Below are 16,993 nucleotides of genomic sequence, written 5' to 3' on the forward strand. Positions count from 1 at the left end.
GTACTTTCAAATGAACTGATTCATGAGAGTACTTTCAAATGAACTGATTCATGGAGTGCAGCTGATGGAGAAACCTTAAGGTAAAATAAAAAAATGATGAATTCCTTAGATGTAGACAACAGGCTTAACAATATTGGATAAGACAGCTGCCACGGTCAGTCTTGTCTCTTGAGACTGTTATAGTAGAATCACTTTATATAGAGTACACCTAAAAAGGATAATGAAGGACATTAATTGCTGTGTTCAAAACAAAGACGATTCGGGGGAAACAAGTCCAATAATTAAATCTTTTTTTTTTTTTTTTTCCATCTTCAACATCAATATTAGCTTATATTTTCTGCCGAGACAAGGGATGTTGCAGATGGCATTGTGGTGTAGTTTCTGAAGAGAACACTATTACTGTCCTCCCACACACTCCCATCAGCAGCAACAGCACGCACACCCTGACCTGAACACACACACACACACACTTAGGGTTAGTACTTCAATACGGTACACTACTGCCACCAAGTGTCTCCTCTTAGGATTTTAAAAACATGCCGGAATAGACAGCCATAATATCATTGAGACACCAGAAAAGCAGTGAAAGTTAATGATTTATCTACAAATACATTTTTATTGTCTATACACATATCATTTCATCCCAAGAGTCAAAATAATAACATGATTGTCAGAAGCACGTGCAGGAAGACACAGAGGAAATAAATACATTACATTCTAGACGGCAACAATCCCTTTCGACCCTTTCTAGATCAAATTCTATTTACACAATGCCAGATCTCACACACACACACACACACACACACACACACACACACACACACACACACACACACACACACACACACACACACACACACACACACACACACACACACACACACACACACACAAAGCTTATCACTCAGTACCTTTTACAGCACACAGTCATCGATGTGGAGTAGTGCTCACTGCTCCTTACCCCTTCCTTACTGTACATGTCGCAGGAACCAAAGGAGACACGCGAGTGAATGTAAGTACTGTCTCAAAACTCAACTCAAGCCTTTAATCTACTGCCGGAAAGACAGTTGATGTGAAGCCTCAAAGTACCAGGTGAAAAAGGCAGGCTGCTCCACAGAGTTCCCCTAGTCTGGTATGGGAGAGGGCTGGGATTCGGGGTGCTCTGCGGGGTGGGCCTTGCTAGGTATGCTGCCTGGGGGAACCGTTATGGTGGTGTGGTGACTTCTGTTGCTCTGTGTTCAGTCTCCACTGCCTTGTATTCAGAAGAGTTCTGATCATTTTGCTCCTGGCAACAGACGAGATAATATAACGTCATTGGCTAATCAATCACGACACAATGTTGTGGATACACTAAAGATATAACCAAACCATGCACTAAACTAGTAAACCAAACACGGGCACATAGGACTTTTGACCACATTCACCACCGCATGTCACAAATACAGTGTGGAATTTACCTCTACAGTGCACACAAAGAGCAAACACAGTCTCACCTTTCTTTAGTTCACATGAAGGCGTGGGGAGAAATCGTTCACATATTGTCACTGTTAATCATACGATATAAAAATAAATCCCATTGAAGTCAAATATTTAAAAAGGTTATAAAAAGAAAGAAAGAAGAAAAGAACATGAATTGGCTTGAAACTCTTAAACTTTGGATTCGCCACATCTGAGGACAAGAGTTCTCATTGAGATTTGACACATTTGAGGACAAGAGTTCTCATTGAGATTTGACACATCTTTATAAGATGACTATCGTCCATCATCCTACCTGCAGTGGCTGTGTCTCTGAGGGTAGACTACTCTTGGCCATGCAGTACATCTCTCTGATCTGGCAGACAGTGAAGGCTATGGTGACCCAGGGGGATCCACTCAGCACCCAGGCCGGTCTGTTAACATCCTCCTGCTCCTCCTGGTGCTTGGTCTTCTTAGCCGGGGGTCTAGGGTCAGGGTGGGGCACCATCACACCCACCTGGTAGTAGTAGTAGTAGTAGTAGTAGTAGTAGTAGTAGTAATTAGTAGTAGTAGTACTAATAGTACACGTCATTGTCCCACAATGGGAAATTGGTTTGCTGAAAGAAGCAGTACAACAATTTGGAGAGTTCTGACCTGGCTCTGGTTCTGCATCAAGTCTATGGTAGCGATGGGAACTGGACTGGAAGGAACCGGAACGTTCTCTGCTAGCATCCTGTCCTCTATTGAGGGGAATACAATTTAGGTTATTTTGTGTATGGTACACTGTTAAAAATACAGGTGGTTTGCAGTTCTATAAATATTTTGTTTTTAGTGCAATATATGAAGCAATCCACTAATCCATTCTATACAGAACAAATTCCTCGAACAGTGCAGGGTCTGTAAAAAAATAAATAAAAATGAACTGAGGTGCTCTCCCCTCCCTCACCCTTTTCCTCGTTCTGTCCGGTCAGACACTGAATGAAGGAGAAGATGAGGAGTATCACCAGGGAAGCCATTCCAATCCCTCTGAACGTCTCTGCAGCTCCTGGAAAAAGAAAGACGCACTTTACAGACACAGAAACAACACAACGGTTACACTTCATGTTAAAGGCGTCATTTAACAGGGTTATGAAAGGTTTATACATCGTTTATAGACAGTTGATTATTAGTGGGCATGTATGTAGTTCATAAATGTGTAATAAATAGTATAACTCATTGGTCCCTCAAAATCATGTTCTATTATAAAAACACGGCTGTATGTCAAGAGTTGCTCAATTTCACGACTCAAATGGGACTGTCAAAAGGGGCCGTTGTTGTCGCAGCCGTACCAAAATAGTTGACGTCCCAGCCCCAGGTGTAGACCCTGGAGGATACCCTGGGCAGAGGTCCTCAGAGCTGGGGGCACCGCGGCACTCAGGTAGGAGATACAGGCTGCCCAAACGGACGCATGGGTCACACCTACAGTACAAAGAGACAAGACAGAAAGACAGACAAAACAACAAGGTTAGAAAAGTGAAATACTGTGTGTGGCTCAGTTGGTAGAGCATGGCGCTTGCAAAGCCAGGGTTGTAGGTTTGATTCCCACGGGGAACAGTACGGAAAAAGTACAAAAATCTATGCACTCACGACTGTAAGTAACTCTGCATAAGAGCGTCTGCTAAATTAGTATAATGTCAATGATGCCAGAGGACAAGCATTGATGGAGGTGTTAAACATTACACAGCGTATAAGGCTAAAAATGCTTCTTCAAAGTAGGGGCGGCAGGTAGCCTAGCGGTTAAGAGTGTTGGGCCAGTAACCAAAAGGTCGCTGGTTTGAATCCCTGAGCCGACTAGGTGAAAAATTTGTTGATGTGCCCTTGAGCAAGGCCCTCAACCCTAATTTCTCCTGTAAGTCGCTCTGCATAAGAGTGTCTGCTAAATGACAACAAAAAAAAACAACGTAAAATGTTATACATTATTTCAATAATAACGTCATATAGAAGAAAAAGCAGTCTGTCTTGTAGTATTAACGCCAATTGGGAAAACAATCTAACAGGAAACCTCGCCTCTCTTTTATTTAAGTCCTATGGATAAGGAAGTGTTGACACTTAGACTTCCATTCATCATCAGTCAGGCAGACGGACTTCTCATTCCGTGACCACAGATTCAAGACGTCAGATAGATATACACACATCCTTACGCTGAAGTAACGGGGTGGTCATCTAACACTCCTCTAAGACAGAGTTCAGGAAGAAGCTATAGCACCAAAGCAAACAGTGCCTCTCACTAATGACTAGTAATAATGAGATTATTCTTATGTATTGAGCATATTCTTATGTATTGAGTTTTTACTAGAAAAATTGTCATGAGGCGTAGGCCTAGAAGACATTTTATCCTCCACCGTTCAAAACACAACGCCATAGTTAAATTCCTTGCAAGAATCATGGGTGAGTACATTCACTATACAATATGGGGCCTCTGTTCTAGAGCAGGGGTTGGCAACAGGCTTTCCTTTTTGGCCCCCCAAAGTTTTTAGTAAAAAAAATACAAATAATCATCATATACACTACATGACCAAAAGTATGTGGACACCTGCTCGTCGAACATCCCATTCCAAAATCATGGCCATTAATATGGTTCCCCTTTTGCCGCTATAACAGCCTCCACTCTTCTGGGAAGGCTTTCCACTAGATGTTGGAACATTGCTGTGGGGACTTGCTTCCATTCAGCTACAAGAGCAGTACTGAGGTCGGTCACTGGTGTTGGACGATTAGGCCTGGCTCGCAGTCGGCGTTCCAATTCATCCCAAAGGTGTTTGATGGGGTTGAGGTCAGGGTTCTGTGCAGGCCAGTCAAATTCTTCCACACCGATCTCGACAAACCATTTCTGTATGGACCTCGCTTTGTACACGGGGGCATTGTCATGCTGAAACAGGATAGGGCCTTTCCCAAACTGTTGCCACAAAGTTGGAAGCATAGAATCATCTAGAATGTCATTGTATGCTGTAGCGTTAAGAATTCCCATCACTGGGGATCCCGAGTGGCGCAGTGGTCTGAGGCACTGCATCACAATGCTAGGTGTACCACTAGAGATTCTGGGTTCGAGTCCAGGCTCTGTCACAGCCATCCGCGACCGGGTGACCCATGGGGCGGCGCACAATTGACCCGGCGTCGTCCGGGTTAGGGAAGGGTTTAGCCGGCAGGGATATCCTTGTCCCATCGCGCACTAGCGACTCCTGTAGCGGGCCGGGCACAGTGCATGCTGTACGGTGTTTCCCCCGACACATTGGTGCGGCTGACTTCCGGGTTAAGTGGGCATTGTGTCAAGAAGCAGCTTGGTTGGGTTGTGTTTTGGAGGACACACAAGTCTCGACCTTCGCCTCTCCCGAGTCCGTATGGGAGTTGCAGCGATGAGACAAGAATGTAACCACGAATTTGGGGAGAAAAAGAGATTTTAAAAATATTTCCCTTGACTGGAACTAAGGGGCCTAGCCCGAACCATGAAAAACAACCCCAGACTATTATTCCTCCTCCACTAAACTTTACAGTTGGTACTTTGCATAGTAGTTTTGGGTAAAAAAAAAAGAGTGTAAAATCACCAGGAATTCTTCTAAAAATGTGTTTCATTTAGGAAGTCTGTTTGTACACCAAAAAAATATATAATACATGATTGTGTCTCAAAATACAATCTCTTTTTGGGCTTAGTTGTGGTCAATTTGCAGTGTGCAAATTATAATTCTTTTCTGGGCCCCGACCATTCTCTTCGACAAAAATCAGCCCCCTCTGGATCTAGTTGCCTACCTCTGCCCTATTGGTTATTTGGTACCCAAGGTGTCTGAAAGAAGGAGTGGAACAATATATTCTCCTGTCCAGTGTTTGACAAGACCCATCCAACCTGCTCTTAAATAATCTCTCACCTGTAACCACAGAAAGACAAACAGGGGTAACATGGTGCTTATTCACTAGTCATATGACATTACCAGGATATCCTTATTCAATTTCCTTTTGTTGATACTGTCTTTTAATATGACGGTTTTTGATGTGATACTGTAATGTCCTTTTCACTTAAAATCAATTAAGTTATATCTTATCCTGTTCTTGTTTCGTTGGCATGGGAAAAGGTGTTTTATAAGGCAGCGATTGCTTGAAATAACAGAGATTCCCATCCTAAGATGTACTGTACTGAGGCTCTACATCCCTTAGCAATGGACTCAAATTTGAACCTTTCCTCAATCAGATGTCAACAGGAAGTAACGTCAATGTCGGACCTGCTCTCTCTTACCTTGCAAGACCTCCATAGGCAGAACTATCCATGCATTCTCGAAGTAAGAAATGTACAGGTAGCGTGCTGTGTTACATGCCAAGCCAATGTACAAGACCCTAAATTAGGAAAACAGGGAGGAAAGAAAGAAATTAGGGATGAGATTTTCAGAGGTTAGGTACTCCGAGCAAAAGTTATTAAGAGGAAGCAAACAGATCAGCGTCTTTTGTCGCGTTAATTATCTCAGGTCCAAAGAGATGCCCTACCAGGCATAGTTAGTATGACTCTGCGTACAGTGCCCATTGAACTGGTGAGGCAAAAAGCAGTGGCACAATTCCTCTTGAGACCTTTGCACTAATAGGTAACTGCATTGCTTGCGGGGTTATAACTACCCAAGATGTTAAGAGAAGAATGTTTGTGCGTCAAAATGACATAGGTCACACAGAGCTGATAGAGTGATAGCCCTCTCTCCTTAAACATAACACCACACTCTCAAATGTCCCTGCTCTGTGCTAGGTCTGTCTGTCTGACTATAGTATACGCTGACTATAGTATAGGTCTGTGTGACGTTCAAGCAAGAGGCACTCTAAATTAACACGATTTGTTTACATGCAGCGTGTCTAGCTGAGGTGAAACGGGATAGAAAATGTGGAAATCCTCAGTTTCAGAAAATACTGTGTGCTTTGGTTGTTGTTGTTGCTGCTGTTTCTGGTAAAATATTTGGCTAAAAGAGATGGATAATGTGATATCCCTTCCTCCACCACCCTCCCCAAAACAACAACAACAACCCCATCCTTACCTGATGTGTCCCACCAGCTCAATAAACTTATGACTGGTGAAGTAAGCAGCCAGCTCTGACACATGACTCAGAACCGAACACACACCAAACAGCGTGGTGGTCCCCTTCAGGTCCTCAAGATGCCAATACAGGAAGGTGAACACAAAGCCGTAACCGAAGCCCATGAACCAGGCGACGAACAGCACTGTGCTGTACTGAACACTACAGAACAGCCTGAGGAGGTCACTGTAGTGGAAAGGCTGTTCGGGGATGGTGGACTCTGGGGTGATGGGGGTCTGGTCCGAGGTGGAGCTCTCGGTCCCCTCTGGAGATGCCACGTTCCCGCCTACCTGTGTGAGATAAATGAAGGTGTAAAACAAATAATAATAATAAAAAGATTATATTTTATTTACTTCTGCTAAAGAATTTAGAAAGACTATTCCACTTAGTGTGAGTTTTAATTTTCCAGTTGATTTACCTGTGGTATCTCTACCTCCTGGGGCCTCTGAGGCAACTCCTGTCTGTAGTCCCCACTGTCAAATCAAATCAAACTTAATTTAAAAGATCATTTAAAACCACAACACATTTACAGTAAAATCATCAAATGAAAGATATTAAAATCAAACAGCAATTGTATAAAATAGACTAATAAAAGTACATAAAACAAAAAGGAAGTCTAAAATAACAATACAATCATTGATTTAAGGCAAAGCTAAAAGGGTAGGGTTTCAAACATAATTTAAATTGTGTCTGCCCCTATTACCTGTCGAAGTAGAATTGTGTTGCTACCACCAGGGCCAGGCCCATCATCACTCCAAACACTATGAAGGCCACCTGGACAAGGAATGAAAGAAAGAGAGAATGAGTGAATGTATGAATGAGTGAACAACTGAACAAATTTAATTAACTCCGTTTGTATTTACGCATCAACTATGTCGCCCTTAGCGACCCATTGCTTATTATTTGTCACATGTTCAATGTCATACATTACCTGGTAGTTCTTATACTCGGGCAGGATACAGCCGACCACGCCGTCGATGAGCAGCGTAAGGTGGGTGTGGTCTATCCAGATACCCACTAGCAGCATGGTCACGCCCCAGCCAAGGGACCCCCACATTCTCTGCAGGCCGTAGCGGTCCCGGTGCTTCCCCAGGTACTGTAACGTCACCGTGTCCACAATGGTGACTGCCGGCGTGCTGAAGAACTCCCCCACGATGATGACCAAGAGGATTAGGAGAAAGATGCTCTCTACCTGATCCTCGTTGTACTCAATGATGTACTCTCTGGGTTGGGTGGGGGAAGGGGTAGTGGTTGCCATAGTTGTTGAAGTAGTATTTGGTGTAGCTTGAGTGGTATTGCCCTGCTCGTGAGGCACCAATATGGAATGTGTGGTGGGGGCATGGTTAGGGGCAAGGGTGGGGTTTTTAATGGTTAGTGGCATAGTTGTGGTATTCAGTAAAAGCTGAGTGGTATTGGCTTGCTCATTAGGCACCACTCTGGGTTGGGCATGGGTGGGGGTGTAAGTGGTTGTTGCCGTGGCATTGTTCTGCTCGTAAGACACCCCTGTGGATTGGGTGGTATTGCTATCAGCACCTCTTCTATGCCTGCGGCGTACACTATAGCCAGAATCACGGCCGTTCAAAACAAAAAGGAAGCTAGGAAAGTAACTTCGAAACAAATCCCGACGACTTCTCCTCGTGTGATTGGTGGAAACGTCCGGTAGCGAGCCGTTAATTGGTATCATTGTCGTCAAGGGGAGTATTGGTGGAGCCACAGTGGTGATGTCCACCTTCTCCTTACAGACCATGGCAGCTGGTTTGACAAAGCCGATGCCACAGTTGAACACCAACCAACACAGCACAGAGAACAGCAACAATGGCTTCCCTTTCTTAAAACGATCGGCCACCACTCCCCAGAATGGCGCACTGCAGAACTCTATAAAGTACCGGATCCCAACCAACAGTCCACTACGGCTTGGCGACATCCCGAGCTGCTTGTAGTAGACAGCTAGGAGTGGGTGCAGGGATCCGTATGCTGCATAGAAGAAGAAGTAGAAGATCTTGGAGATGAGGAGCTGGGAGTTGACTCGAAGGCACATCCTCTCAAAGCAGCCTAGGTCTTTCAGTGGCAAGGCCATGGGTGTCTCTGGAGCAGACTGTGTGTCTGATGCTGCAGCAGACACTGGCTCTCGGTCGGTCTGCAGCTCCAGGGAAAGAGTGTTGAAGGGTTCGTCCAGGACGTACTTCCTCTTCTGGTCCTCTTCGTCGTCCGATAGGATTACCACTTTGTCGTCTGCAGCCATCTCTGGAAGGCAGGAAGTTAGATGAATGTTTACTGGAACCTAAACAGTAGGCTACATTGATTATCATAAGCATACAGTCTATGTGTAGAAATATTGATGTTACGCATATTGATGTTACACAGGAAACGGAAACCACTTGTTACTTAGCTACTTCATGTACTTGATGTGCTGGTTAACAATATGCATAGTAAAGTTTGCTTAACTTATATATATATATATATATTTGTCTTTCGTGACTACAACACAAAGCATATTGAAACACTATGCTATACAGTAAATATGTTTAGCATGGCTAGAATTGGCTACAATAAATATTAGGCTTCAACAAGTTGAACAAGTGGTGTAACAAATATAGTAACATTGTTACAACCTAATAACTCATGTTGATCGTGAGTGGGAATGTCATATCAGAAGAACCGGTGAAACCGGTGAAAAAATACATTTCACCGTCCAATGCGGAAGTGTAAACGAAATGAATGCTTCACTATCAAATAACACTTCACACCAAATTGAAGAAATAAAAGTACGTTTACTTTAAACAGTGCTGAACAGCGCACTTAAATCATACTATTGTAGATACGCAATCAAATAAAATAAAACGTAAAAAATGTGAATTAGCACAGTTTCTCTTTAAATTGGAAATGAGCTTGGACGCCGATGATCTCATCAATCTTACCTGCAAAAGTCCCCGGTTCGCGTTCCTATTCTTTCAACTACGCAGGTTCGGCGGTGGCAGTTGTGTCTCCCCGTCTGAAATCGAAAGCTTTCTGCATTGCCTACAATGCAGCTTGTTCCGTCGTTATCCTATGCATCCATGATACCGATGATATACCATAAGTAATATCCTTAATAAACATATCCTAGTTCAGGCCATTTCGCTTAGACTGGAACTCCGAACTCGATTCGCCCAGACGATGGGCCTCGTGTGACGCCTCTGCTATCTGTTAAAGCGAACCCAACCTCCCAAATAGTGTCCCCGCCGCCCGTCAACATACACCAACTACTACTGTAAATGCATTAAGAGCATGTTTATAACGAAGTGTGAAGGCAAGATGTGCATTTGTTATTGTTTCTAAAAAAAAATATATATAAAATGTATATTTCTTACATCATAAAGGAAATGGATAGAGTACAATGCGGCTAGTGCACATTTCAATTGCGTTGAATTTATTATTTTTCACACCGTTAGTATTGTTTATATTGTATTTCAAAGTTTCTAATAGAACACTACAAATTCTGGTATTATTACAAATGCAAAAAGTGTACATATTGAGTAATTGATTAATGCATTTGTGTACAATAAATACTTGGTGAAATTGTACAATAGCCCTTTAAAATATGACGCTTATAACTGTCTCAGATATTTTCTTCGTGTTACTGTACAAATGTATTAAAAGGATTGTGTTGCCGAGAAAAAGTCAATCCCTAGTGATCTGAGTCAGACAAGTTGCCCTGCTCCGTCCAATGCTTTCCCCTCTTCTTCTTCTTTCTCTTCCTCTCCGCCATGACGATGGCCCCCAACACTGTTATCATCACGGTGATCGTGATAATCAGCACAATAACCACCTCGGCGATACACAGCTCCGTATCCACATCCATCAACCTGTAGTTCGCTAGTTCTGGCGGAGCATTACAGCTAAGATTATAGTAATCATCCAAGAACAGCCTTTGAACACTTCTAAGCTTGTGGAACACTTTCTGCAGGTCACAATTGCAGTCCCAGGGGTTTCCTTCCAACAGGATATGGGTACTGTAGGTGTGGATGCTTAGGAAGGTCTTGAAGTAGATGGTGCTCATCTGGTTGTGGGCTAGGTTGAGCAAGGCCAGGGAGGTCATGGGTGTGAAGACACCCTCTTGGGTCTTGTTGATCTGGTTCCCCTGCAGGTTGAGGACCTCCAGGGACTTCAGCATGGAGAACACCCCATTGTTCAGGGAGACGAGATGGTTGCCCTCCAGGTGGAGCTGCCGCAAGGTGGACATGGAGCCAAAGGACCTCACCTGGATGGAATAGAACAGAATCAAATAAAACACAATACAATATAGTAAAATAGAACGGAATAGAATCGAATTGTATAAGTCCTATATCACTTTATTTGATGTTGATTAACAAAAGTAAAAATGACCTCACCTGGATGTTATGGATGGCGTTGCCAGTAAGGTTGAGCCTCTGTAGGCCATCCAGGTGCATGAAGCTCTTGCTGTGCAGGGTGTGCAGGTGGTTGTGGCTCAGCTGCAGCTCTCTCAGAGCATTCAGGCCCAGGGAGAAGCTCTCGCTCAGGGACGAGATCCTGTTTAATCAATCGATAAATCAATCAATGAATCCATCCATCCATCCATCCATCAAATTTAATTGACAAAGCCCCTTTGACATGAACAGTTGTCACAAAGTGCTTTACAGTAACCCGGCCAAGACCTCAAAAGAGCAAAACAAAAACAAGAGCACGGCGGCCAGGAAAAACTTCCCACTACCTGTTACAACTCAGGTCCAACTTCTGAAGGAACTCTAGCTGGGTGAAGGCCCCGTCGGCTACAGCGCTGATGTTGTTGTCCTTTATAAGCAGAACCCTCAGTTTGCGTTCCATTTGGAAGGAACTCTTCGGAATAAAGGTTAGAAGGTTCATAGATAGGTCCAGGTGTTCCGTGGAAGGAGGGATGTGGTTGGGCAGTTGGGTAAAGAGGGCGTTAGTGCACGTGGTGAGTTTCAGTTCCTCGTGACAGTCGCAGCCTTTCTCGCACGGGCTGCTGCGAGACTTGGAGTAAACCGCCATCAACAGTAGGAGACAAAAGAAGTACTGCATTTTGGCCCCTTACACCTGAAAAAACGAGACAGAGAAAGTGTGGTAACACTTAACATAAAGTTGTTGTACCTGTGTATTAAGGCTGTAAGTACACTAGCAACTGCGGTCTATTTGCATGTTGTTGTGTAGTAATTTCGGAACGGGATTCTAGATAGCGTAATGGAGTTGAGTAATATAGCCCTGAAAACGTTCAGGAAGTATGCTACCATTTATACAAGTATCCCTGACACAACAGTCTACAACAAAGCATCCATTTTGACCAAATATGGCAATTTGGCCATAATAAAATAAAGAGAAAACATGAACGCCTTACATGTGTGAGGAGCAGCAGATCTGTCTTTATTCACCCCGCTGTTGTTCTATCAACAACCTGTCTGAGGCAGGTGGAAAACGTACCGAGGGAACCAGATGGCCCTCAGAACGCAGACAGAAGGGTGGCCCTATTGTTCAGGGCTGTTGCTGTTGAGAGAGAGAGAGAGAGAGAGAGAGAGAGAGAGAGAGAGAGAGTCAATAATTCACATCTCTGATGAGGAGGGGGCTGGAGAGGAGAGGAGAGGAGGTTTAAAGAGATTGCTTGTGAACTGGGGCAACATCTGAGAATAAGGCGACACTTCCCTCTTTGAAACATGAGTGTGTGGGTTATGTGATTTAGGGACAGCAGGTGTCTACAGGGGTGGAAGGGAGTGAGATGATCCACCATTTATGTAGCCTGGTTGATGAATCAGATATTTATCTGCTGAACCTCTTGAACTGCAGTGAGACAGATGATAGTAATTCCAACCAAATGTCATGTACTGTCATGTTGTGTCTTGTTTCTGTCCTTTCCCTTCACCCTGTCTCCCTCTGCTGGTCGTTGTTAGGTTACCTTTTCTCCCCCTCTTTCCCCCAGCTGTGCCTTGTCTCCTCCTAACTACCTCGTCACCCCTTTTCCCACCTGTTCCCTTTTTCCCTCTGATTAGTCCTCTATATCTCTCTCTGTTTCTGCTCCTGTCTTTGTCGGATTCTTGTTTGTGTTGTTCATGCCTGAACCAGACTATCGTCATGTTTGCTGCAACCTTGTCCTGTCCTGTCGGAACCTGCCGGTCCATCTGAGCCTACGTTTTGTTTTGTTATTAAAGAAGCTCTGTTTACGTTAATTCGCTTTTGGGTCCTCATTCACGCACCGTAACACCAAATCCCTAACTTAGTTTCAATATCTATCCTTCAACGAATCCATCCACCGATATTACTCTGACATCTCAGTTTACCCACATAAGCCTTTTCCCGATCACCATGTGAAAGACAGAAATGGTTTCTTCGTGGTGGATGCTTGTGGATAGCTAGCTTCTCCTCTACATATCTGTTGTGTTGTGTAGCTCAGTTAGCAAGTGCATGGAGCTAGCATCCACAATGCTGTGGGTTCAATTACTGGGTGTATTAAATACACACACACAGCCTACTAAAAAGGTATGCATTCCCTGAACTGTAAGTTGCTTTAGATCAGAGTTTCCCAAACTCGGTCCTGGGGCCTCCACTGGGTACATGTTTTGTTTTCCCCCCTGTACTACACAGCTTATTCAAATAACCAACTCATCATCAAGCTTTGACTATTTGAAATCAGCTGACACAGCTGCTAGGGCAAAAACCAAGACGTGGACCCAGAGGGGGCCCCAGGACCGAGTTTGGGAGACCCTGTTTTAGATAATAGCGTCTGCTCAGTGGCATACATAATCCAATGACTGTAGATCAGGTGTCTGCTATGAAAGAGAAGTTAGACAGACTTGTGTAGGGGTTTGAGTTTCATTCTGGCCCCTGGTTTTCCAGCAAGGCCTGACCTGGACAATTCTGTCTGTGACTGGAAACAAAGTATTGATATTTCAATATAGCAGATTTTTAGTCTGCCACACAAATCGTACACTGAACAAAAATATAAACGCAACATGCAACAATTTCTGAGTTACAGTTCATATAAGGAAATCAGTCAATTGAAATAAATCCATTAGGCCTTAATCTATGGATGTCACATGACTGGGAATAAAGATATGCTTCTGGGGGTTACAAATACCTTTAAAAAAAAGTAGGGGTGTGGATCAGAAAACTAGTCAGTTTCTGGTGTGACCACCGTTTGCTGCATGCATCGCAACACATCTCCTTCGCATAGAGCTGATTAGGAAGTTGATCTTGGCCTGTGGAATGTTGTCGCACTCTTCTTCAATGGCTGTGTGAAGTTTCTGGAGATTGGCGGGAACTGGAAGACGCTGTCATACACGTCGATCCAGAGCATCCCACACATGCTCAATGGGTGACATGTCTGGTGAGTATGCAGTCCTTAGAAGAACTAGGACATTTTCAGCTTCCAGGAATTGTGACATGCGACATGGGGCCGTGCATTATCATGCTGAAACATAAGGTGAGGGTGGCGAATGAATGGCACGACAATGGGCCTCAGGATCTCGTCATGGCATTCAAATTGCCATTGATAAAATGCAATCGTATTTGTTGTCCATAGCTTATGCGTCCTGCAGATGAAGCCAAATGTGGAGGTCTTGGACTGGCGTGGTGACATGTGGTCTGCAGTTGTGTGGCCGGTTGGACGTACTGCCAAATTCTCTATAACAACGTGGGAAATGGCTTATGGTAGAGAAATGAACATTAAATTCTCTGGCAACAGCTCCGGTGGACATTCCTGCAGTCAACATGCCAATTGCACGCTCCCTCAAAACTTGAGACATCTATGGCATTGTGTTGTGTGAAAAAACTGCACATTTTAGTGTGGCCTTTTATTGTCCCCAGCACAAGGTGCACCTGTGTAATAACCATGTTGTTTAATTAGCTTCTTGATATGCCACACCTGTCAGGTGGATGGATTATCTTGGCTAAGAAATAAGCTTTTTGTGCTTATGGAACATTTCTGGGATCTTTTATTTCAGTTCATGAAACATGGGACCAACACTTTACATTTTGTGTTTGTATTTTTGTTCACTATACTTATAGAAGACTGACTGGACAGATTATAGATCATATTTAGTTACATGCCTAATGCAAAGTAAGTGTGTGCAATTGATATACATTATTTTAACATTCCATAAAATATATACTTTTTACTAAGTAGTGTACTACCCTAATCGTGTTTGGATATCTTTACTTTTGCAATATTATTTTACCTTATTATCTTAGTGAAACAACATCCCATTACTCTAATTTCCCCTATGGCTTTTCTGTTGGTAGATTGACTTCATTTGCATCAACAATACCTTTTGAATGGTGCCAAAAGTCAAACACATAATGTCATGTTTGTGGAGGGAAACAACAGTCAATGTAAAAGGTTAATAACACATACCTTTTCCTGCTTGTCCTTTGAACAGTGTTGTACATCCAGTGACATCCAGGGTTTTATCTGTTGTCCACATGTAAGAACAGAGAGAGGGCTGGTACTGGAAGGAGTGCATCGGTAAGCCTCCCCCTTATAAGTCCTATAAACAAAGGATGGTCTCTGTCAGAGCCACAAGACTACAGCTGCAAGAAGACAACCTCACAGGGGCCAAATCAATGTAAATATCTCTATAAGTAGTCAGCAGCATCAGAAGACTTGTGAATTACTGCAAGAATACCACTGATGAATTTGTCATCCCCGCCCCGGATTACACAGACCGCAGTGATGGTGACGTCACCGTGCTCCACATTGCCCTTGATCTGTCCCAGTGTCCCAGAGTCTCATCTGTCACTGCGGTGTGATGGAACAGGGGTTGTCATGGAGACACCTGTCACCTGCTCCAGCCTAGCTGTGGGATACATGATTGATTAAAGACATGATTTTGACCAACAGCTGGAGCAGTTGGATTGAGAGAACGTCCCATGGAAGCTCACAGATGCCGGGATGACCTCTCTAGACATTCTATATCATGGTTCTGTAGTAGGATACACCTCTACACACCGTGCTGCCAGACCTGTAGGGGCAATGGACGTGTCAGTAGAAATAACGAGGGACCTAAGTGAAATCAACATTCTAACATTAGACCCAGTTATTTCCAATTCCACCCATTCCACAGCCATCTAAAGATGAAAGATAATGGTGGATGAATGTGTGTAAAAATCTACATTAAATCTACATGGATGCCTGAATCAGATCTTTAATGGGTTGTGGTGGTTGTGATGTAATGACTCCTCCTGTGATTCTGTTGTTGACCAGCAGAGGGTATAAGTCACTCGTTTAAAATCAATACACACCAAGCTATTTTACAGTACCTTCTAGCTTTGAATTTGGTACTGCATGTACCAACTGCTATTGTATTTTTGCTGTCATGTTGATCATGTCAAGTGAAGAGTGTAATGTGGTTTTCAGATAGTTTCCTATCCTCATTGTATGCCAGCGCAATGGCACCCTATTCCCTATACAGAGCACTACTTCTGACCAGAGCCCTATGGTCCCCAAACAAAAGTAGTGCAATAGGGTGCCATTTCGGACTCAAGCAATGTTTGGGTCACATTTGATCAGCACATTGAAATACATTAGAACGACTGTCTGAGGACCTCTAGTCCTGCCAATGATCCTCACATGTCAAGGCTCAGGAGAAGACCCAGATACAGACAGTTTCGAAGTAACAAAAGTTTATTGCAGAAACAGGGGGGGCAGGAAAACGACAGTTCAGAGGTCAGTGGTCCAGAGCAGAGTCTGAAAGGTACAGAACGGCAGGCAGGCTAAGGGTCAGGGCAAGCAGAGGTCAGTAATCTAGTGTGGTGTGACAAGGTACAGAATGGCAGGCAGGCTCAGGGTCAGGGCAGGCAGAATGGTCAAACACATGGTCAAACAAAGATAGAAAACAGGAACTAGAGAAAGACTAGAGCCCGGGAAAAACGCGGGCAGGCTTGACGAAACAAAACGAAAAGGCAACAGACAAACAGAGAAAATAGGTATAAGTACACTGGGGATAATGGGGAAGATGGGTGATACCTGGAGGGGGGTGGAGACAAGCACAAAGACAGGTGAAACAGATCAGGGTGTGACACTCACAGATCCATCAGACCAGTTTCCACCAGCATGCATTAGCCTGCAAATGAGACTAGAGAGAGAGAGAGAGAGAGAGAGAGAGAGAGAGAGAGAGAGAGAGAACAAGAGAAAGGGAGAGAGAGAAAGAAAGAAAGAGAAAGAGAGCACGAGAGAGAGAGAGAGAGAGTGAGAGAGAGAACAAGAGAAAGGGAGAGAGAGATAGAAAGAAAGAGAAATAGAGCACGAGAGAGAGAGAGAGAGAGAGAGAGAGAGAGAGAGAGAGAAGGATGGAGAGAAAGAAAGAGAAAATAAGAGCGAGAGAGAGAGAGAGAGGGACTCATTACACGTTTGCCTTATAATGTTTGATAAGAATGAGGAACAGGGGGTCCATACAGAGCTTTGTGACTGGAAGGAGGAACACAGAGGAACAAACAAAAATGATTTTTTTTAAACA

The 16,993-nt window shown here is 43.8% G+C and overlaps 2 protein-coding genes across 2 annotated transcripts; both read right to left on the reverse strand.

The window, feature by feature from the left end:
- Positions 1 to 596: 596 nt before the first annotated feature.
- LOC110527527 (major facilitator superfamily domain-containing protein 6-A) lies at positions 597 to 9,811 on the reverse strand. The gene is given in 12 exon segments (XM_021608864.3): positions 597 to 1,285; positions 1,772 to 1,972; positions 2,110 to 2,195; positions 2,402 to 2,500; positions 2,784 to 2,794; positions 2,796 to 2,913; positions 5,717 to 5,814; positions 6,495 to 6,823; positions 6,952 to 7,006; positions 7,237 to 7,307; positions 7,465 to 8,777; positions 9,452 to 9,811. Coding segments are annotated over 11 exon segments (2,460 nt in total). The 5' UTR covers positions 8,776 to 8,777; positions 9,452 to 9,811; the 3' UTR covers positions 597 to 1,204.
- A 97-nt stretch (positions 9,812 to 9,908) lies between these two features.
- On the reverse strand, positions 9,909 to 15,170 carry LOC110527529 (uncharacterized). The gene is made up of 5 exons (XM_021608869.3): positions 14,893 to 15,170; positions 11,887 to 12,032; positions 11,245 to 11,588; positions 10,904 to 11,063; positions 9,909 to 10,773 (listed from the first exon to the last, which is right to left on the reverse strand). Exons 3-5 carry the CDS (start codon positions 11,571 to 11,573, stop codon positions 10,201 to 10,203), a joined length of 1,062 nt encoding a protein of 353 aa, XP_021464544.1. The 5' UTR covers positions 11,574 to 11,588; positions 11,887 to 12,032; positions 14,893 to 15,170; the 3' UTR covers positions 9,909 to 10,200.
- Between the last annotated feature and the right edge of the window lie 1,823 nt (positions 15,171 to 16,993).

The sequence above is a fragment of the Oncorhynchus mykiss genome, chromosome 7 (genome assembly GCF_057628025.1).
Source record: "Oncorhynchus mykiss isolate SJ-2025 chromosome 7, ASM5762802v1, whole genome shotgun sequence".
Classification (NCBI taxonomy): Eukaryota; Metazoa; Chordata; class Actinopteri; order Salmoniformes; family Salmonidae; genus Oncorhynchus; species Oncorhynchus mykiss.

Bases quoted from the DNA above. Each gene is read 5' to 3' on its own strand.
- LOC110527529 (XM_021608869.3), bottom strand. From the start codon at position 11,573: ATGCAGTACTTCTTTTGTCTCCTACTGTTGATGGCGGTTTACTCCAAG. The intron at 11,064-11,244 runs GTAGTGGGAAGT...TTGATTAAACAG, and splicing joins TTGGACCTGAGTTGTAACAG to GATCTCGTCCCTGAGCGAGA. The intron at 10,774-10,903 runs GTGAGGTCATTT...TATTCCATCCAG, and splicing joins ACGCCATCCATAACATCCAG to GTGAGGTCCTTTGGCTCCAT.